Here is a 24,154-nt window from a genome sequence, read left to right as displayed (position 1 = left end):
ACCAGCTGGGGGCTTCTGTGTGTCTGCACCATCTCTCACTCACCTCCTCCTCCATCTCCAGGAGTAAAATACAGGAGTTATTACAGTGTGTGATGATGGTACTGAAAGATGGAAAGTTAAAGGAATAGGAATGGGATATGGTACTGAGGTGGGGAAAGAGCATAAGTAGTAAGTAAACACAGTAGAATACTGGTACTGTTTAATAAATATAGTACTTTATAGCAGTGGTTGTCAACCTTTGGCTCGAGACCCCATTTCTGGTTGCGAGACATTGGGAGGGGGTCGCCATATGTTTTTAAGTAACTAAGAATATTTACTGAACAATTTAAGCCCATCTTTGCTTATTTTTACCCTTTTTTTTACAACTACACCAAACTTGTCATATTTTAACCTATTTTCATCACTTTTTATTGCCTTATTTTTACTCCTTTTAATGCATTTTTTGCTACAATACTCCATTTTGTGCCTTTTCTGCACTTTTTTCCTCTTTCAAGACCTTTTAGTCACTTCTAAACCCTCTCCACCACTTTTCCCAACTAATGTCTGTTGACCCATTTTTGTCACTTTTATCCCTTTTCACCATATTTCATTGTTATTTTTGCCAATTTAACCACATTCATGATTTGTCAGTTTCAACTACTTTTGTTCTGCCACTTTTAAGCCAATATTGACACTTTAAACCCTCTTTACCACTTTTTTCTGTCCATTTTTGGCCACTCTAATTTGCAATTTTTAACCAATTTTTGTGTTTTTTTAAAATCCCATTTCACCATCTTTTCCACCATTTTTGGTCACTTTTAACCCATTTTATTTCTATTTACAACAAGGATTTACATCTTTAAGATGACTATATACTATGGCGCAAATAATAATAAACTTCCCGAATAAAAGTGGACATTATTCAGATAAATAAATATGGTTATCACAGATTGATAGACATATGGACCATCATTTTGCTGACTTCATGGATGGGCTCCAAAAAGCTCTATAGACGGCCCTGTCTCCACATGACCTTCAGGTACAGTGGGGGTCCCCGGTCTCTGGCACATTTATTTTGGGGGTTGTGGGCTGAAAAGTTTGAGAACCACTGGTTTATAGGAATATAAGATGTGTTTGGTCTGAGGGGAGAAAGAGATATAGAAAATAAAAAGTAGATCTGACTTCACTGAACTATTTCCTACACCAGACCTCATTCCAATCCGTACTAAACAACAGGCCAGTTTGTTTTACTCCTCAAATAAGATACATATTTCTGAACATAGTATAACAGATGTTTGTCACCAGTCTTAGTTGGTTTTCTTATAGAACATCTCTAGTCTGTACTCAAACCCTAACTCAAAAATGTCATATTGAGAACATTGTGCTTTTGTACAGTCTAACTTTAAATTAGACACATTCTGCAGCAAGGCTTGGGGCCCTGGGGCAAATTCTGACATTTATGGAGGGGAGGGCAGCAGTAGCTATATGAGAAAGCTTTGCAGAGACCAGCAAAGGCTTGTCCATGCAGGCTTATGCCAGAGTCGGAGAAAAACGGGAGAGAATGGAAAAGAGGAGGGGGATGTTTGTCAAAAAAATCCAGGAGGAAGTGAGAAGTGTGAAAAAGACGACAGGCGGATTGACGGAAAGAAGATGTGAAAGCTGTCAGAATTTTCCATGACTTCATACTGTGTATCTCTGGGCAAAAAAAAATTAGCTGGAGGGCAAAGGAAGCTATTCTATAACTTCATAATGATCTCTAGCACTGAGACGAATAGTGCAATACTTGGAGGAAACACTTGTACTTTCTGCTGTTCCAAGCGTGTGCAGATGGTCTCAAAGACCCAGTAAATTGTGCACAATGTGTTTCCAAGAACAACAAACTCACATCCAGATGCTCACAAGCCACAATAGAATTAAATCCCCTCAAGTGGTACAAATTCACCCAAAGGAGTGTCAACATGGCGCACCGAGACATTTCTATTTCATTTGAATGATACTCATGGTCGTATGAAAGCTCAATAAATGTGATTTGTTGTTGTATTTGTGAAAAGCTTGGTTTGATGCAAATGAAGGAAAAATAACACAATCAGAGCACCATGTTTTAGACCTTAGAGAATTAGAGTAGACATTATTCAACATTATTCAGCGACACTAACAACTTTGTAAATTGTAATTCGTCTCCCTAATGTAAATGCAATCATAGCTCCACAGTGTCTTATTCATTAGCATTAGAATGTGCTTTATTAAGGTCACAAGCTGGGTTTCCATTACAGATTTTAGCAAAATAAAAGCAATGTTTCTAAATGTCAACAAAGTATATTTGTGCTTTGAACCTGTTTCCATTGAAGGTTGTTTTGGGGCCTCGCAACTAGCGTGAAATCTCATCCCGCAAGACTTTGCTGCAGAAAGACGGACGCTCAGAACCTCCTTATAACACTCCTTTGTTGTTTCATGTCAAAAGTCGCAGTAATTATTTTAAAATATAATGCTAGGAAATGTCCCGGTCTCCTCTGTTTATACGTACCACGTCATGTTTTCTCAGAGAAAAGTGGTCATGTGACCAGGTACGTCCCGTTATGTGTTTCTATTGCGTTTTTGCGTCACATTTCAATATTAAAACATCTCAAAATCCTCCTCACGAAGGCATAAAAACTTATTAGAGACATTTGAGGTTTTTTAAAAAAATTCCATTGCCAGATTTTAATGCGCTACTTAGATTTTGCGCAATTCCAAGGGTAATGAAAACGCAGCTAATGTTTTGTAGAAATAAGTATTAAGAAGATAAAACTTTGTTTAAAAAGAAACAAATAAACAGCAAAGTGTCATTGTGGCAACACATTTTCTACAACTCCAACTCATCTTCCCGCCCCCACACGCATAACAACCTTATGCATAAACAACTGATAACAGTTTTCCTGTGTACTACTCCCAAAGCCAGCTGTTGCAAACAAACACAGGCAAGGCAGAACATCACTGTTTCTGACTAAAATGGTTGATGGGCAGACCCGTGGATCAAGCCTGGCCAAGGCTGATACGGCGGCTCGTTTCCACGCTTCACAGCCAGCCAGCTAATAGTTTGGATACTGTCTCATGTTTGTACTTGAGGCTTTGGCCGCCCTCTGTGAGTCAACTGATAATCAACGGTTGGGGCTGTGAATATGTTCAAAGCAGGAGCATGAGACTGACAGTGGTATGTGGAATAAGATATAGAAACTAATGAGTGAATTAAAAGTAGAGGGTCAGAAAGAAGTCACGATTAAGGAGAAAGGCTAAAGAAACAAGATTGTAACAGAAGAAGGTTGTTCGCCTGGAGTGAAAGCCAAACAACAAGAAGTTGGAACGAATATAAAACCTGATATAATACACAAAATGACTTCCAAAACACACACATCAACAGCAAAATGTACACAAAAACACACAAAGAATTCCAAAATGACTCATAAAAAAACAAAATGACAACAAAGATCGACACAACAACCACTTAAACAAACAAAATGACTACAAAAACACACAAAAAGAAACAAACAACACATAACAGAATAGCTCCAAAGACACACAAAATGTACACAAAATTGCACATTATGACAGGAAAATACAGAAAACATCAACAAAAATGCAGAAAGTGACCCCAAAAATGCACAAATTGGCAACAAAACTGCGGAAAATGACAGAAAAATACAAAAAATGACAACGAACACAAAAAAACAACCCTTTTTTCCCCGTTATAATGCTCAGATCGCTCATTATTTTAAATGATGACATGAATGTTGCTAATGTGGCCCTCGGATCAGATACAATCACATGTTTGTGGCCCCAGCTGTGATACAGTTGTCCATCCCTGAAGTCGAGAAAGAGATACATGGGAATGATGCAGAGTGGGTGGGAGTCGGAAAAAGTGTCGTGTGAAGGACAGGAGCTCCTGTTCCTCTCCGATACGTCTAGTGAAGGAGGGAAGAACAGGTGTGTAGCCACAGGAGAACAAGTACGCCATTGTCACGACGCCTCTAATGGGAGAGAGAGAGAGAGAGAGAGAGATGGGCAACTTCTATCAGAGCGGGGGCCATAAAACTGTATATGTCTGATCTGGGGGGCCACATTATCAACATTCATGCTAGCATTTAGAATAAAAACCAATCTGAACATTAACACAAGAAACAACAAAGAGTTTTGTGTGTTTTTGAGGTAATTTTGTATTATTATTATTTTAAAAAATAAATGTTTACCTTGTCTGCACAGTAGTAGTGCAATAGTGCACTCAGCTATGCATGTTTTATTATTGTTGCAATGAAACAAATACATTTATTTTATGTCTTTTGTGTGGGTTTTCTTGGTGTTTTAAGAGTTTTTAGGCATTTTGTGTGTTTTTGAATTCATTTTGTCAATTTTTCTGTCAATAAGGCCTGTTTTTGCGTGATTTTGTTATATTTTTGTGTTATAGTTGTCATTTTCTGTATTTTTCTGTCATTTTGTGCACTTTCACTGGTATTTTGTGTGTCTTTGAAGTGCTTTTGTACACGTTTGTGTTTAAGTGGTTATTTTGTGGCCTAGTGGTTAAGGCTTGTAATCAGAGGGTTGCCGGTTCAGACCTCACCTGGGCCATCACTGTGGGATGTTGAGCAAGTCCCTTAACCCCAAACTGCTCCCCAGGCGTCGCAAAATGGCTGCCGACTGCTCCCCAGGTGTGAGTTAAAATGCAGAGAACAAATTTCATATATGTGTAACAACATATATATGACCAATAAAGGCAAAAAGCCCAATTTAATTCATTTGTTTGCTGTTGTTTTGTGTGTTATGTTGGGCTTCATAACTTCCAACTTCATGAATTACAATTTTGTTTTGGGGGCCGCACAAAATTAAACAGAGGGCCACAGGTGACCCCGGGGCCACCAGTTGCCTATTTCTGCTCTAATGTAATCATGAAGTCCACATCGCCTCAAACTGCTCGTAGCATCAAGCTCTGCTCAGCGCGAGTTAACTGTGAGTTAGCGTTAGCTTCAAGCTAAACTACTGCTGCACTGCAGGGCGCTGACTTTCTGCGCCCTCTCATAACGGAACAGAAAGCATAGTTTTGATGCTCTCTTGAACTCTAACACTAACTTCCCCCATAACACAGGCAAACAGATGGGGAAAGGTAGGGTGTGGTGACAGTCACAGTAGATTTTTTGGCTAGCTTTAATTTTGCTAACTTCATTGCCAAAAAAGAGCCGGTTCCAAAGAAATGGCAGCTTGGATCTTATACCACCAGCTGCTAGGCCAGAAGCCACCACCATGTTACCAGAGCACATAGTATATCACAATGCAGTGTATCTGTAAGCTTATAGTAGTTGCACTTTTTTTATCATTTCGCTCATTATGACATCAAACATGGCTGAATGTGTGCAAGAATAAAACTGTACTGTAAAATAAATGTTGACTATCTTTTTTTAATCAAGTTTTACTTAAAAGAACTGTGTAAAAAAAAATGTAGAATTGACTAAGTTTAGACATATATAGAAGATAACGAACATGAGATTAAACTACAATCTATTAGCCTAGGTCACATGTATCAAACTCAAGGCCCGGGGGCCAAATCCGGCCCTTTAGGGCATCAAATGTAAAGTCAAATTTAAATAAGTCAGAAAACCATGAATCATTGTGTAACTTTACGAACTAATTCAGTCATAGATATCTCCAAAATAATACATAAATTCAATGAAACTCTACAATATTAGCAGGGCTCACATTTCCCCCCCTGCTTATATCACATGATGGCAGCCATTTTTTATCTGAAATTGTTAAAATAACTCAATTCTTTTACAAAATGTCCCCAAAATACATAAAAATGGTCACAAAATCAAATAAATTAAATATGATGATCCTGCAGGGACTGATATCTGTCACTTATTGCTTGGATATTATCAATGTTGTACATATTCTATTATTTATTCATACGTGGAAGAGCAAACTACAGCACAATAATGATTAAATGACTAATTTTTCCACCAAAAATCTGTGGCCCACTTAAGATAAACTGCTCCGTATTTGGCCCCTGAACTTAAATGAGTTTGACACCTTTGGCCTTGGTAATAGTTACGGTACTACCTCCAAAAATCACTTTTTACAATATGGTTAAAAATCTGTCCTAATGTACTGAAGGAAAATTAAAGTGGTTTCAGATGCAACACTTTGTATTTAGAATAAATAATGACCGTACATAAAAGAAAACAACAACTAACTATTGCCATTATTATCGGTAAATAAAGACTTTGTCAGCGATATTTTCCAGGAGTTTGTGTAGCTTTCACATCATTAGTCTGTCCCAACACCACCTGGTACAGCCTCAGATCAAAGACTGGATACATTACGTTACTGTAATGTCCCTGAGTGACCGACGCCGACACAAACAACAGAACCAGCAGAAGCTTTTAGACCTCCTGATTTCGTACATGTCAAACAATCAAACATGCTTAATCGGGTTCATTAAGGTAACTAACGGTATTCATTTTATATTTATACACTTCTGATGAGCTGAAATAACAGGAAATGATGTACCACAAGGTTTTGTGTGAGGTTTATTGAGTTCTAAACATTAATTGTACTAAAACATGTAGGTCTGTTCACAAAATTTTCTAGTGAGCTTTTGCGCAAGTTTAAAGATTTCTGTCTCTTTGTTACGCATCCAACCATCCGTGTACAAGGGAAAAATAGCCTGTAAATGTGTGATATTGTCCCAAAACCTGCATGTAAAGGTATATTCCAACATGTCATCTTGCTATATTTGTTCCAGGAAGTGAATTCTGTAAATTATTCCGTGCATTTTTCATAATCACAAAATTAGAGGCCCTAAACCAGGGATTCTCAACCTTGGGGTCAGGACCGAGACACTGGGAGGGGGTCGCCAGATGCCTTCAAGAAACTAAGAATATGTTCTGAGCAATTTGCTCCCATTTTTGCTTATTTTAACCTATTTTCATCACTATTTCTTGCCATATTTTTGCTCAATTTCTTCAATTTTTTGCTACATTTCTCCCACTTCTGCCACTTCTCCATCAAATGTCAATGTCTTTCAACACATTTCTTCAACTTTCAAGACATTTTCAGCACTTATATTAAACCCTTTCCACCGCTTTTCCACCTAATGTCGCATATGTTGACCCATTATTGTCACTTTTAACCTCTTTTCACCACATTTAATGCTTATTTTTGCCAATTTAACCACATTCACAATGTGTCATGCCCACCCATTTCTCCTAATTTTAAGCCAATATTGACTTTAAACCCTTTTTTTACCACTTTATCTGTCTGTTTTTGGCCACTCTAATTTGCAAATTTTAACCAATTACTGTGATTTTTCCACCATTTTTTGGTCATTTTTAACCCATTTTATTTCTGATTAAAACAAGGATTTACTATATGCTATGACTATATACTATGACGCAACTAATAATAAACTTCCTGGATAACAGTGGATATTATTCAGATGAATAAATAAAAAAATGTGGTTATCACAGATTCATAGAACAATGGACCATTATTTTGCTGAATTTATGAATGGACCCCAAAATTCTCCCCCCTTTATTCCCCCTTATATAGATGACCCTGTATCCACATGACTGTTCTTCAATGTTCATGTCTGTGTCTACAGTGGGGGTCCCTGGTCTCTGACACCTTTATTTTGGGGGTCGCGGGCTGAATAGGTTGAGAACCACTTGCCTAAAACGTGTCATATATTCCTATTAAACTTGTTTTTACAATTACAACAGCTGTACTGTATTTCAATGTACTACAATAGTACATTCATATATCCAGGAGAACTTCAAACACATAAGTAACTGGGCTGAAACAAACACAATCACACACAGAGTTTAATCAGCCGCTGCAAAACCTTCATCAGGTTCCTTTCCTAACACTCCCTTCACTCCACACCTCCAGCCCCCCCCACGCTCCCTCCTTCCCTCTCCCCCCGCTCGCAATAAGTCCAACGTTAAAAAAACCAGCATTCCAACAGCCTGCAGGAATGTCTTAACAATGTTGCATTGTTCATGTGCAGAGAGGGAAAGACCTGAATAAAAAATACATAAAAAAGAAGCTGCACCAAGAAATCCAAAGGCTACAGTAAGCCATTACAGTTAGAGTGTAACATATTCCACATTTCACAGCCTTAGACATGGAGACTCCTTTCGACACAGGGGAAATTTATTTTACATCCCTTACTTTGGATTTTTTTTAACCAAAAAATAAGGGTCTAAATATGAAAATAATATTTCGCAATTAAAAATTTGGTAAATCTGATAGTAAAAAAAATCTGTTGTAACTATAGGAATGTAACGATTAATCGTAAGGCAGTTTAAATTGATTCATAGGTATCACTGTTCACATCGATACTGTGGAAATTGAATCGCAGGACCTTTTTTAAACTATCCAGAAGTGTTGGCGGCGGGCGGAATCTGCTACTACTTTCTTTCTGGCCGCCTTCTACTCTTAAACATGTTCATAAATGATTCCTTACCCCTTTAGCACCGAAAGAATATCTGTAATATTACGTGAATATCTGTAAAAGTCACGTTTTTCCATTAGCTCTGTCTGCTAGCATAGCATCTCTTCTTCACTGCAAGATATCTGCATGCCAATCGCCCACTGGGTTACCAGCGCCCTCTGCTGGTCCAAACAAATATCTGACCCAAATACAGTGCAATGACTGTTTTTCTTTTTTTTTAAAGTCCAATTGTTAAGGCACAAAATACATTTTCAGTTGCACTTTTAAAAAGAAAAAGAACTATTATGCAGTTTTGCATTGTTTACTATAGAACCAGAATTTAAATTATTAGGCTTCTTCTTCATTTGTATTATTTCTTTATTCATTTCATTCAAGATTTATTTTTAGTTAAATTGCATTGTTTTGAATAGTTTATCAAGGGATTCTTTTGACAATGAAAAATAAAACAGTATTTTCTAGGTTTTTTTTCTCCAAAAAAATAAAGAAATATTTTTCAGTCATCATATGTCTACAGTGCCATTTTGTAAAATAAATCGTGAGAGAATCATATCGTGAACCCAGTATCGTGAATCGAATCGTATCGGGAGTTGAGTGAATCGTTACATCCTTAGTTGTAACAATGTATTAAATGCATAGTATTTGGAATTATACTAAACTAAATAACTGACTATACTGTGGTCATGTCCCATTTAAAACATATTAATATATGAACATATTCCACATTTCACAGCCTTAGACATGGTGACTCCTTTCAACATAGAGTGGAAATAATTTTACATCTGTTATTTTGGATTTTTTTTTTTTTTGTTACTAACAAATCAGTCTAAATATGAATATAATATTTCACAATCAAATATTTGGTAAACCTGACAGAAAAAGTTAAAATAAAAAGAGTCCTCAGTAGGGTTGGGCAATATATCGAGATTCAAGACATATCAAGTTTTCTATCGCCAATATCGAGATATATCTTCTTGTTTTTTACTTGTTTTGATTCATACAATCACACAGTACAAATCACATCACACAAGTATTTAATATTAATCATAGAGTACAGTTAAACAGACGTCCTCTTTTACAATTTGCCACTTTTTTCTGAGATATATATTTATAGCTTATTCTGTATTGAAATGCTTATTCCAGGAGTCGCTGCTTTCGTTACTTCTCAGAACAGCTTTAAAAACACATTTAGATGGATTACTGAGTGCGTTCTAACCCAGACATTCCATTAAAAAAGCCACACTACAGAACTCACTCATACGTGCTGTCCCTGATAGGAGAAAAAGCCAAAAGTGTCACAAATTGTGCAGCTGTTTGTTAATAATTGTGCCTGTGTTGCATTTTTCAGCAGCAAATTTAACCCAGAATCATTTTTCTGGCGAGACTTTATTGAGATTTATATCATATATTGCTATTTTGAGAATAAAAATCAAGATATGAGTTTTGGGCCATATCGCCTAGCCCTAGAACTCAGTTATAAAATCTGTTGTAAAAATGTATCAAATGCATAGTATATGGAATTATACACTTAACTAAGTGACTGACCATACTGTGGCCTCATCCCATTTAGAAAACAAATTACTTAATGTAATGATATTGATTTTTAGCTCATGGTGGAACGATGGAGATAATTAAAAGCACAGACATACTAAATACTCCATCATCCACCCAACCTACTCTGTGCCTTCCCTTCGCCTGTCCTCCCCGCACCCCCCGACCCCCCCACCCTTTGTCAGGCCTTATTATTGAACATGTGTCTCCCCTGCCCTGGCCATTAACCAACCCCTCCCTCAAACACGCCTTCAAAACACAGGCGTGTACGTAGAAGACACCAAGTGGGGGTGTGCACGGACAGACTCCTAATTGACAACGTCAGGAGTTGGCGGAACTTTCATCATTCACCACTGAGACAAACCTCTGAGTACTGTAAGTGTGTGTGTGTGTGTGTGTGTGTTTGATCAAAGGGGCCCTAGAGCCTTCATCTGAGAGCCGTCAGCCTCTCATTGGACTTCAAATCAATCCAAGAAGACGAGTTCATCTCATCATCCTCGTGTGCAGCTTCAAGTCCATTTAACTCTTCTTTGTTACGTTGGAAATCCTTCACTGAGGATGTACGTAGTTTATTTCCTTGTTTTGATACCGATTGTCAGGGCTAAACATATTGTGCACTAGAGATAAAAAACACTGAGGTTATAATTACTTTAGCCCTAAATGGCATGAGAAGCTAAATCAATTATAAGCTCTGTAAGTCTGACATTATCCCACAATGAAGATCCATCAAGTTTCAAGTTTGCTGCTTTGTATTTTTGCACAGACAAGTAATTGAGAAGCACTTAGCCCGATGGGTTCATATGTCATTCCAATGCTATTAGTAAAACACAGAGTCAGTAAAACCACAAGCAAGCGTCTCTGTTTCTAAACAGAAGTCTAAAAGTATAAAGTTTAATCAATGAACTGAACATTATTTGTTCCAGAAAGAAAAGAAAATGGCTGAAATGGCAGCTTGAAAGTTTGTTTTCATCTCTAACTCATTAAACACTCCGTTTGTTGAAACTTTCCAGTCACAGAGACGAGTGCGTAAAAGTAATATAGAAATTAACTTTGATCTCCTGACATGTTTCGACCTTGACTTTCGCTTAATAATTCCAGCAAGTACTTTTAGTCTTTTTTTGTGAGCATAGCAGTGTTTTTACTTGAGTTTGATATCACGGGTAATACTGCGAACAAACTAGAACATAAATGGAACATAAACGAATCACTGACCTCCTTTTCTGGAGAAGAAAAACCAAGAAATCTCAGTAAAAGCACCTCCATATTTCCGTTTATGGGACTCCACATCCCTCAATGCAATGCGTGAAAATGTCAACAAACAAAATGTTTATAGTTGAAGTTTTCAAGTGTTAATTTTGACCTTTTTCCTATATTTTTGGAGTAACTTATGGATCCATCCCAGCAGCCTTAATGCCACTAAAGCAAGGGTGTCAAACTCATTTTAGTTCAGGGGCTTTGAGCTTAAGTGGGCCACAGATTTAGTTGAAAAAAAAGCAAATTTAACAATAATGTGCCTTGGTTTGCACTTCCACATAGAAATGATAAAGTGATTATATCTGTCCCTGCAGGATCTTCACTTAAATTTCCCTGATTTTGCGCATTTGGGGAAATTTCGTGGAATAATTTGAGGAAAATTTGGCAGATTTTGGAAAAATTTAAAGTGTGTCAACAATTTGGAATTAAAAATGACTCCCGTCATGTTCTGCAAATATTGTGCATTTTATTTACTTTTTGTATTTGGAGGAGATGAGATATCTATAACTACATTAGTCTATTTTTCTATATCATTTTTACTTTCTCGAGTGGGCCGAATTTGTTGCTCTAAAGGGCCGGATTTGGTCCCCAGGCCTTGAGTTTGACACAGGTGAACTCGTCAAGCGACTCACTGTCTTCCTTTTCTGATGAAGAAAAATCAAGAAATCACGGAATGGATGAAGTAAAAACACATCTATGTATCCGTTTATGGGACTCCACATCCCACAATGCAATGTGCAAAAACGTCAAACTTTCAAGTGTCAATTTGGACTTTCTTCCTTTCTTTTTGGAGTAATTCATGGATTCATCTGATTAAAACTATTGTTCTTTAATGCCACTAAAGCATCTTTACGAACCATTGAGAGTTCTTTATTGGTTTGAGACGAGAGAAGACTCCGTGCCTAAGCTGGATCTCTCTGTTTGAGCTGTTGTGATGTTGAGACACCACATGGTGTGAAGAATACAGGATTCATGGAGTGGTCCCTGGCACGCATAGCACTTAGATGATGAATGGAGAGTTAGACAAGCTCAGGAAAGTTAAGAGACTGAGCCTGAGAGAAGAAGAAAGCAGTGATATAAGAGATTTACAGGGATGAGCACAAAGTAGGGCATGGTAAAGACACACCGTCGAACAAATTCCTGAGAGAAAAGTAAGTTTGTGGGAAGTAAAGAACAGGATGTGACTAGAGGAGAACATGGTACGGTAACTTTACCCCCTCAACTCTTCTTTTCTCAAAGTCAAGTTCACACATGCAGAGGGGACTAAAGAAGACTCCAGAGCTGTGCTTGTTGTTCCTCTGGAAGTCCGGTAAGTAAAACCTCTCTAAAACAAAAGAGTGTGTCATCCTCAGGCAAAGCACGGAAACATGACTCGACATCGACAATACTACAAACTCGGCGCTCGGGTGACAAAGGGAACCCCCTTTTCCCCCACAAACAGACATGAAGTCATGGATAACGTAGAGAATCAAACCCTGCCGAAGGTGTTTGCAGATGCTGTAACGCAGATACCGACTCTGAACCCCCCCACCCCACCTCACACCCCCCCGCAGTGTCTGTTCTCAGCTTTTCAGATTAATGTTCTCACTCCTGTCGTCCATGTCCCCCTGGCCCAGTTAAAGCAATAAGATCTCATTGTCAAACAGTGACCAGGCCCACTGGGGAGGTTAACCACCACTGCTTAACCATTAACTAGATTAAAGTCAAGGGAAGCTGCTGGAATGTTCTGACAGACGGGAGAGAGATCGGACATAGCTTGTGGTTTCTTTCTTTTTCTTTTTTTAAGCATGAGGAATCTTTGTGGTTTCAACCACCTTTGTTATATCGTTTAAGTAAATTTGCTCTTGTGCACACGTGTAAACATCAGGCATGGAGTAGCTTGGTGAACTCCCAGTCACCCCAAAACCTCCTTAGTTATAAAAATACCAGGACAGATGAAAAGAATTCCTCCAAACTGTCCTCGTGATTTGGAAACGTTCCCAAGGAAGTATCATTTACAAGACAACGCTGGAACTGTGTCAATCTAATTATCCGTACAATCATACCCAGCAGCATTAGAGGAATAAAAAGGCAAATCCAATATTCAATAGAAGAATGGAGGGGGGGGGGGGGTCATCTCATGTCATTTCAACAAATGGCTCACGTACTTGGGTCTCGAAAAATTCAGAATTTTTACCAATTGTTCCCTGATTATTCAATAGGCACATTATAAAAAAAAAAGACAAAATGTAGAACATGAGAAATTTGTTTATAATAAATACTGTACTGAAATGTTTTTTTCTGACGCAATGGTAGTTTATATGTTTTATTTTACTAGTGAAAAACTAATAAATGATAAATTATTACAAGACAGATTTTCACAGATTTTCAATATCCGCGAGTGGTGAAAAAAACCCAAAGTTGGGTCCAAAATTAAAATGAAGAAGTCGCATAAAAAAATACATTGTTTTAAATCCTATGAAATAATAATATTTATACTATAAATTGAAATAGAGATCAACATTTTTTCTTATATTTCCACATGCAGTTATGGGCCAATGAAAATAGTAAAAAAAAAAAAGAACCAATGCATATTTGTGACTAATCATTAGTGATGTGAACAGTCTATGTTCATAGCTCTAAGCTGATCAAATTACAGGGAGCTGAGGTATATAAGCTAAGTTATTTACTGAAGACCCAAACATGTTCCAGACCCACACCCTGACAATCTTTTTTTCAAGTTTGAGGTGCTGGCATGTTCACCAGATACAATGTATAGCAGATGTTTTTATATATTCTGATAGAGTAGGTGGAGCTGTATTACTATAACATATTTCAGTTTCCCATATGATGTATTTCCTGAGATATTGGAAGCTGAAAATGGAAGAAAAATTAGGATACACAAAAATTGACCCCCATCACTAAATTGGCCAAATTTCAAAAAGTAATTGATCAGATCAAACTAAAAATTTACCTATTCAATAATCATGGATCAAGTTTTTTTAAAAAATATCTGAATTAAAAAAATTAAAATTTGTTGAAATAACATGGAATGACCCAATGATGAAATGATCAAAATGTTCTCAGCCTCATTTCTCCAACACCAGCCTTTGGAGCAGAAAGACTTGAGGTGTTAATGGAACCCGAGATGAGAGTGTGTGAGTGAGTGTGTGTAAATGTAAAAAAAAAAAAAGAGGGTGGCATGGCTTTTTGGAAGGGGGTTGCATTCAACAACTGCTGCTGAGGCAACTGTTGATGTCTGAAAAGCAACAGCTTGTGGGGCTCCCCGAGGACCCTCTGCCAGCCAACAGTCAGATGGAGGGTTTAAGGATGGAGGGGTGCGCGGGTTAGGATTTCTTCTCTCTTGCCAGAAAAATGATCTCCTTGGCCACAGATCCAGGCTTTTCCTCATTCTTAATTGGTATTCGTCAATCCCAACGCAGCCTGTCTGTCTGATCTCCACTGCTGTTGCCCCCAGCCTCTATCGGTCGGTCATTTTGTCCCCCTCTTACACGAAACTTGATCGACCAAAGCAGCTGGACAGGACACAGCTGGATTGGAGCCAAGATGTGGTTTTTTACAAGTGATGCAAACCATCAGATTTTCTGTCCACTTTATCAGTGGTTCTCAAACTTTTCTGCCTCAAGTACCCCCTTTCTCTTACTTTTGAATCCAAGTACCCCCTTTGTCTGACCACAACATTTTGCTCAGAAACAACTACAGACCATAATGATGGAATGAATGAGTGAAAACAATTTAAAGAATCTAATTTTGTAAATAAGTGGAAAAAAACAATATTTAGTGCCTCCTGAATAGATTTATCTTTCTCCTGATGTCTCACCAACACTGATTACTGTATTTTCAGTTCATGTTCTAATCAATATCTTTTCCATCAGAAATGTGTGTTTTTGTGTCATTTTGTGTATTTTCTTGTTGTTTTCATTTGTTAATTCCCCCCCCCCTCTCTCTCCAGTACCCCCTGTAGTGCCACTGTGTACCCCCATTTGAGAAACACTGCTCTTTATGACAGAGATTCATATGCTGAAGGAACCGTAGCTCATTCACATCTTACTAATAGCACTCCCCTGCTAAATGTATTGGCAGCACTTAACCTTGTCTCCTGAAAAAGCTTAGGAAAAAAAAAAAAACATTTCAATTTTGCTACAGCAATCCTTTCCCAATCCAATTTGTTATTCCACACACACTAGTGATAGTGGCAAGGACACACTGTAGCGAGCGCTTCATTTTCAAGGCTGCATTTTAAATTGCCATCAGCTTCCTCCCCTGAGACGAGAACAAGAAGACAAAGTGGTATAACAATGGTGCGCTGTATTCATCTTTTTATCCTTTCCCTTGATCTCTCAGTCCATCCCTTACCCTTCCGCTTCCTTCCTTTCCTGCCTTAAAACTCCTGCTAATGACTAAACAATAAAGCTTTAAACAAAACAATTTAGGACAGAGATTGGCAACTTCTATCAATATGTGATTCTCTGATCTGAGCGCCACATTATCAACATTTATTAGCATTTAGAATAAAGACCAATCTGAATATTAATACACGAAAGAAGAAGAGTTTTTACAAGTTTTGAATTCATTTTGTCTATTTTCTTGTTAATATGGTTCATTTTTGTTGCCTTTTTGTGTATTTATAGAGTCATTATGTGTGTTTTTGTTATATTCTTTGTGCTTTCTGTCATTTTGTGCAATTTTTGTTGCCATTTTGTGTGTCTTTGCAGTCCTTTTGCATATGTTGTTGTTTTTGTTATCATTTTGTGTACTTTTGTTGACATTTTGTGCATTTTGCTGTCGTTTTCTGTGTTTCTGGAGTTTTGTGTATGATGTTGGGATTCATATAACTTCCTACTTCATGAAATACAATTTCAGTTTCTTATATCCAATCCATTCCGGCAAGGCGGATAAAAGAATCTAAAACCAACCCTAAATCAAGACTGCGGCATTGACGGATACATTGTAAGAATATCTGCACTGGAATGGAGATGGCAGGTGAGGGGGAGGAAGCTCGTTCTTATTTTAAAATCATCAATAGTGGCCATAAATCTATGGTGGAAACCCCCCTAGGGATGGGTGTAAAAGCATAACACAACAGGCACCCCTACTGATGATATGCAGGGTCATTACAAAGGGCAATGCCCAAAAGCCCAATCATTTACTCAGGCAAAGGTAACTCAGTAAATCACAGGAAGCAGACGCACAGCATGCTGAAAGTCCTGATTCATTTACATTTACAGAGCTAAAGCCTCATAAGGTCAACAAAAGCCAGACCATAATAAAAGTTGGAACAGACAGAACAGGATAATAGGATAAGAAAGGAGAGCTGGTAGCGTTGATGGGAACATAGATAAAGGTAATCCAGAGAGAGACACCTTTGTTTGTGCATAAGTACCTGTGCACGGTTGTTTTGTGAGTGTGTAATCACAGCTTTAGCAGCAACACTGTGAAGCGTTTGTGGGAATATAGAAATAAAATGAATTAAAAAATAAAATAAAAAAAGCATCCTAAATTCCAAATGTCTTAAAAATGTAGGGACTGTCATTTTCCAATTTCTGTATTTATATGATATTTATATTCCTGAAACCATAATATGGTTGATAGAGTCAACTACTCTTGTTAAAGTGCAAGTGCACCCTAAAACCACTTGTTTTTATGCTGAATACATATTATTAGGTATGAAGTAATGTAGTTTATTGATCCTAGTCCCACTCTTCACATTTTAAATTTAGTGTTTTTAATTGTAAAACATCAGAGTGACGTGTCTCTATGGGGTTAAACACTGGCTATTGCTATTGGCTGAGATTGGAACAGTGACGTCTTTTTGAAACAGTGATGTCACTAACTGTGACTGTTGGCCCCGCCCCTCCTATAAAACATGGGAGGAGGAGCTAGGCTTCCTCCTCTCTCAGCCCTCAGTGAGGATTGATTGACAGCTCCATGCGGAACTGTGCCACGCTGTGTGGACGGGGCTTCTGTGACTGGGCGTGTCTCAACTACTCTAGGAGCCACGCCCATAATCAAGGCATTTTTTTTAAATTTCCCCCCTAGTGGCAGGTCAGCAGAAACCTGGGGGTGTACTTACACTAGTAAATATTCATAGGCTATCGATGATTTACGGAAGCCGGGAGGGTTGCACTGAAATCACGCGGGATTAAAGTCGCAAGAATGTCCACCGCACTACGAGACAGACACTCAGCCAATTGTTTTATGGGGAAAATTACATGGAAATGCGAGAATTTGTCCCAAATCATGTAAGTGAGGTTCGTGTAATAGTCATATCACTATTTGCATTTCATTTGTGCATGATATTTTGAGTGAAATTTGTCATATTTGTATTTATTACACTTGCTAGACATTCAATTCAACTCACTTTCTGTGGAGAAATGTGTGCAAATGTGATATATTGTACAAAAATAAGCAAGTGAGGTATTTCCATGTCATATTGGGGCCTGATTATAAAAAAAATGTGGAATTGCAAAGATGGTTCAGATTGCTCTTTCTGTTTTATTGATATTTTTACAATGTTCTGAGTGTTGAATGTATTTATATATTTTCCATGTATATACAGCACTTTGCCCCCCCCCGTGTTTATTTAAAGTGCTTTAAAGAATAAAGTTGCATTGTATTTCACAACCTGAACTCCACATTTCTTGCCCGTCTTTTGCGTCCCTACAAACAGACGCTTGTCAAGCTCAGAAGCTAATACGAGTGCAGAACTGCAGTAATGAAGTCTAATGTGTGTGTTAGTGTGAATAATAAACACTGGTGGGCATGTGAACGCCTCCCTCTGGGAGGTCAGTCATTACTAAACCTGAATGTGCACTTTATTTTAGCTGACTAAACTTTAATTTGTGCCCAGGAGTTGTTCACATTCAAGATATATCAAGTTTTTGATTTTAGCAATGTAGAAAATGACAATATCCCCAATATCGAGATTTTTCTTTTACTTGTTTTTATTTATAAAATCACACATTACAAAAAACACCATACAAGTGTTTAATATTATTCTTAGAGTACAGTCTAACAGACATCCTTCTTTACAATGTGTCCATATTTCTGAGATATATATTTTTATAGCTTATTTTGTATTAAAATAGTCGTTTTAGGAGTCGCTTTCGTTACTTCTCAGAACAGCATAAAAAGCAAAGTTAGATGGATTTCTGAGTGCGTCCTAACCCAGACCTTCCCCCAAAACAAGCCACACTACAGAACTCACTCACACGTGCTGTCTCTTAGAGGAGAAAAAGCCAAAAGCGTCACATATTGTGTACCTGTTTGTTAATAAATGTGCCTGTGTAGCATTTTTCCATCAGCAAATTTAACCCAGAATTTTGAGTTAAAAATATCAAGATTTATATTGTATATAGGCATTTTGACAAAAAAAAATTGAGATATGAGTTTATGTCCATATAGCCCAGCCCTAGTTGCACCTTCAGTACTGCCCTGAGAGAGAACCAAATGAAACATCATTATGGATGTGTTTGAACGAGGATCAGACTGTAAAACTTCCGTCTTTTCTCTAGAATTTGAAGTGATCACAAACTAAAAACCTGCTACCGAGCGAACGCCAACGTGTCCAGACGAACGCCACTCATTCCATCACAGTGATTTACTTCAGCACTGAGTGTCACAGAGACTCAAACAAACAGGATAATTACAGCCTCCATTCCTGGGCCACATCCCCTGGAGACCTGAATGAGAAGGGGGCAAACATGCACCGGTAGGCTACGTGGTTCCTGGAAGCCACCATCACTCGTTGCACCACTATGAGGTTTCTAGTGTTGCCAAACTCCAAGTGAATCCAGTGAGGTACAAATCCAGCAGGAACCGGCGTGTAAACTCTTGGTTATCCACAGTAAACAGGAGATATCTTTGCATCTCTGGATTTGACCTCCTTCTGGCTAAAGAGGGTCTTCTCTCCTGGCCTAATACCATAATAATTAGAAATGGCTGCAGGGGGCGAGCGTTTGATGCAACGTTGGCCGGGGAACAGAAATTAAAAAAAAGAGGAAATGACTGTGGGTGTTGAGGCAGTGCGAGACAAAGAGGCTAAAGGCTAACACCTTAAACTCAGCTGATGCTTGTCACATGAATTCTCTCTACTTAGTTTGACCACTTTGGTGTCCCTGCACTTTATCCTAAAACTAATCTGGCTTTTTCACCTTTTTAACCAATCTTATGTAACTTCTTTCTTTTTATCTTCAAACAAATGTAGCGGACCCCCCGCGACCCTGAAAAGGAACAAGCAGGTTGGAAAATTGAGAGGAAAACTTTAATAGTTCTTTACTCATTATGACATTTGTACATCTATTGAACTTTTATATGAATTCATTCAGAGTTCACATCACTTTCTGGTTAGTTTATGTTTATAGGGCCTTTCCAATGTTTCTTTTCATTTGCTTGATAAATGACCCAAAACCTTACAAAAACTGCTTCATAGGGAATCATTGAGTAAACTCTTGTTAATATTTGTATTTTGTATGCACAATATTGTTCCAAAACATGTATGTGGGGATATTTTTCATGTTATATAGCTATTTCCACTTTGTTTGTCTGTTTTCCGTGATTGTGAAAAATGGGAGTCAGAACAATTGTTAAAGAGTAACTAAACCCTAAAACTAAACACTTAAAACCACTTTTTACTGCTTAAAAAAAATGTATTTTGTTATGAAGTAGTGTTGGTGATTGATTCTTGTCCATGTCTTAACATTTTAGTCAAAAGTATTTTAATTTGGCATATTTTGTAGTAAAAATATAACAGCGACTGCCCTGAAGGGGTTGAAACCTGGCTATTATAATTGAATTTTGCTATTGGCTGATAATGGTGATTTCTTACATCATGAACCACCACTGTTGGCCCCGCCCCTTTTACAAAAACTAGCACCTGTGGCGAGTATGTTAGACTCAGGCTGTGTTCAAAATAGCACACACCGTGCTATGCACTACAAACTCAATGAGTATATACTGTCTACTATATACTATTAGTATGATTAGAATGATGAGCATTCTCACTGAAGTATACTTCCAAGTTTCCCAAGATGCATTTGGAACGACAAAAACCTTGTTCACACTGAGGCTAAATATCTCTGTTGATTCTCCAACTTTGAAAGTTCTGAAAACATTTTAAGTGAGAAAATTAACATGTGCTCATTTCGTCCATAAAACTTGCGGAAAACACATTTGATGCCGACATTTGGGATATTTTCGGAGAGACCCGCCTGTGTGCTACTGACAAAACTTCCGGTTAACTTCAAAACAAGAGCCCTATTTACAAAAGCGCTAAAAAACTAGTGGAAGACAAAAATAGATGCTTTTATTTTGAAATTGGGATGTTTGATTTTAGCTTGAAGCCGGTCCCAGGACCATTTTACATTCCGCTCGCAATGCATCATGGGATGGTTGAGTATGACTAGAGTGCTCACTGTGCATACTTAAAAAATGTCCCCATGTAGTATACATCCAGGTATTTCTTGCATACTCAATCTTTCTATACTATCGAATGTGAACGCACTACATATTCATTTTTACGTCAGACTTAGTATGAGTAGTACGTTACTATGACATTTCGAACACAGCCTGAGAGAATTGGAAATAAAGAGGTATAGTGAGTATTGAATAGCTAGTTAGCATAGCATAGGAGATTTTATAGTAAAGACTGGGCGTGTCTTAACTTCTCAAGGAGCCCCGCCCATAATCAAGGCAGACGCAAGCCTCATAGTTTAGTTAATCATTAACAAATACAGCCCTCAACATTCATGGGCAAAGTAACTATTGCTAACGGTAATAATGACTCCTCATCGTCAGTAGGAGGCAGTTAATTCTATCTTCTGATTGTCCTTTATCTTCTGTGTGATTCCTCCTGTCATGCTGCCTGATCTCAACTCTTAATTCCTCAGAGGGAACCGACCCACAGAGATCAATAATGTGTTAGAAGTCAAAGTCTTAATGTAGCTACAAACGTGGCAAAGCCCCTGTAATAAGAACCCAAAGCCCCGACAGCGTAAGAACATCTACAGACATGGATCTAGGTCATAGATGTGCAGTTAGTCACGTGTGTGTGTGTGTGTGTGACTGGTTATTTTAAGAATGTGAGAATCTGTGACACAATCCTGCTGACTCATATATTACACAAAAAAGTTAGAGAGAAAGGAACCTTTTCCAACTTTTTCTGCCTCAAGGACACAAAGATTCTTCTTTTTTTCAGACATCAGAAGAACAATTTTCATTTTAGGGCGTGGTCAGGTGGGCTGAGCACCTGGAACCAAACCTTTAAAATTAATGCACCGGAGGCAAGGTTCGCTCGCTCCTTGCATCCATCAATTACATGATACTTTGAAAAGGTGCCTTCAAGGGTAAAAAGACAGACAGATGAAGAAAAAGTGCAAAATGGAACTCAAAGAAGAGGAAAAAACCCAAAAAGGCCATTCATATTTCAACATAGGATTCAAAATGAACGCAAGAAAATGTGAAATTGCACTGAAGTGTGTGTTTTTAAGTATTAAAAAGTCAGATAATGTAACATAAAAGTAATATTAAGAAGTTGCCAGAATCCCCAGTGGAACAGGGATACACCAGCAACAAAACCCGCCCTTCACTAATCTACCTAGACTCCAATGATCAAACTTAGAGGCTACAGATGTATGAAGTTTTATCTGCAACATATTAAATATTCATAATGAAAAGCATTTAATTAATGCACGGATTACATAAGCTTAACCACAACCACACAAAAATGTTAAATACAAGTAAACACCTGTAGGCTCAATGGTTCATCATCACAAACTTTCCTTTGACTACATTTGAACAACATCGTTCATCAAAAAAAAATGTATTTCTCTGGGGGTGAGGCTCACTGCCAACACAGGAGACATAAATCCAGCAGATCAGACTTCAAAGCACTGGGAAAAGCTACAGCCCAGCAGTGGGAATGGGATTTCACAATAAAAGACATCAAGCAACACATCCACATACACAGGGCACGTGCAAAGTCTGGCTTATTATTTTATTTCCAGCAGATCAGATTAGTGTGTCGTGTAAATTATAATAAAACATTTTTAATGTGGGACTTTTTCATATTAAAGATCAATGAGAACCCTTTAAATAAGAAGTCAGCTTTAAAAATAAAATAAAAAGTCTCTGCATCTTGCTGAGGTGCTGCATCAAGCATCATAGTGCAGTGTTTCTCAAATGGGGGTTTGTGTACCCCTAGGGATACGTGATGGCACGACAGAGAGAACATGGAAAAAAATTAGCGTTTCCTAAAGTTTTGGCTGCGTTTTTTTTTTTTTCATCAGTTTCACACCGTATTTCGAAACTGACCAATAAAAAGACTTCTAACATTGTCCAGAGGAGGCCCCGCCCACAAGCTTGAAGTTGAAACGCAATGAAAACTTTAGAAAATGCAAAAAAAAAAAAAAAAATCACGAAACATAAACAAAAATTATAGTTTCATGAAAACACTTTCTTTTTTGTAATCAAAACCACCATTTAAAAAATAAATAAATAAATAGTAATAATAGTTTTGTTTGCAAATGTTTTTTTTTTTTTTTTTTTTTAATTCCAAATCAATTATTTTTGTTTAATATTGTGTATTATTTCAAATCCATTTTTTTGTTGAATTGCATGAAAAAGTCGCACATTTCGTCTCCATAAAAACAGCGTTTGCTTCCGTTTTTCCACCTGCTCTGTATCAATAAAAACGGCACACAAACGGAACATCGTTGGTAGAAAGGAACACCAGCATTGTTGGACAGAGGAAAGCAAAGAGAAGCTTTTACAAAGAACAAAAACCTAGTGAAAGTTACAGTAAAGCAAAGGAAAGTAAAGCTGTTTGTTTCCATCCACACTCAGTCTTACCTTGAAAAGCCCAGGGAAGCAGCAGCAGCAGCAAGGTGCACAACAGCGACCAGGGTCCGAACCTTAACCCGTCCATGACTGGTGGTGGTCCAACTTTGTCCGACACAAGACGGTAGTAGTATTCACTGAGTGTGTGTGTGTGTGGAGCAGTCACAGTGTGAGGAAAGACTCAGCGGTAACTCTCTCTCTCTCTCTCTCTCTCTCTCTCTCTCTCTCTCTCTCTCTCTCTCTCTCTCTCTCTCTCTCTCTCTCTCTCTCTCTCTCTCTCTCTTTCTCTCTCTCTCTCTCCACACAGTAATGTGATGCTGCTGTGACCACTTGGTTGATATATTTGCACAAAAGGTGACCCACTCCCAGTCCCTACACCCACCAACACTCCCCCCTCTCTCCCTCTCTCTCTCTCTCTGTTTTTTATCATGAGGTGCACTGACTCATAACAGCTCCATATTGAAAACTCTCCTACATATACAAAATAACCAAAGTGTCATGGTTTGCAGAATTTACAACAGGCTGAAAGTGGAAAAAAGAAGTAGTCTGAGGTCATATCAATGCTAATGCAACACTTTGTAACTATGGATGTCCTGATCCTGAATACCAGGGGTTCTCAACTGGTCTCCCCCAGGGACCCACATTTTGCCTCGGTCATTAAATCGTGACCCATTTTAAGTTTTTTTTTAAACATGAATCCATATTTTTTCTGTGCAACATGTGCCTGTAAAAAGAAAAGTGTCTTTCAAAATAAAAGACAAGTCCATTATGAGAAACATTAAGTATTTATTTATTTTTGACCAGCTGTTTCCGACCCACCCAGTACAGGTCCGCGACCCATTTTTGGGTCCCGACCCACCAGTTGAGAATCACTGCTATATACAGTATACATGGAAGCGAATTAGGGCCAATTTCAAATAAAGAATAAAGTCGAAATGTCGAGATTAAAAGTTGAATTTTATTACGATATTGTACTTTGAGTTCATTTTTTAAATTTCAACTTGTTTTTCAACTTTACTCTTGACATTATATTTCAACTTAATTCTCGAAATTTCAATTTTA

The 24,154-nt window shown here is 37.9% G+C and overlaps 1 protein-coding gene across 3 annotated transcripts in view; it reads right to left on the bottom strand.

Moving 5' to 3' along the window:
* Nucleotides 1-23,317, bottom strand: part of bcam (basal cell adhesion molecule (Lutheran blood group)) — a 79,880-nt gene extending 56,563 nt beyond the window's left edge. The window contains exon 1 of one of the 3 annotated variants that reach the window (XM_028471288.1): nt 23,105-23,317. In XM_028471288.1, the coding sequence (XP_028327089.1) occupies nt 23,105-23,180 (76 nt within the window). In that variant the 5' untranslated portion in view covers nt 23,181-23,317. The remainder of the gene's footprint in view (nt 1-23,104) is intronic. The other 2 variants (XM_028471290.1, XM_028471289.1) reach the window with 2 other exon arrangements.
* Between the last annotated feature and the right edge of the window lie 837 nt (nt 23,318-24,154).

This window comes from Gouania willdenowi, chromosome 16 (genome assembly GCF_900634775.1).
Source record: "Gouania willdenowi chromosome 16, fGouWil2.1, whole genome shotgun sequence".
NCBI lineage: Eukaryota > Metazoa > Chordata > Actinopteri > Blenniiformes > Gobiesocidae > Gouania > Gouania willdenowi.
This window is presented reverse-complemented; position numbering and strand designations above follow the sequence as displayed.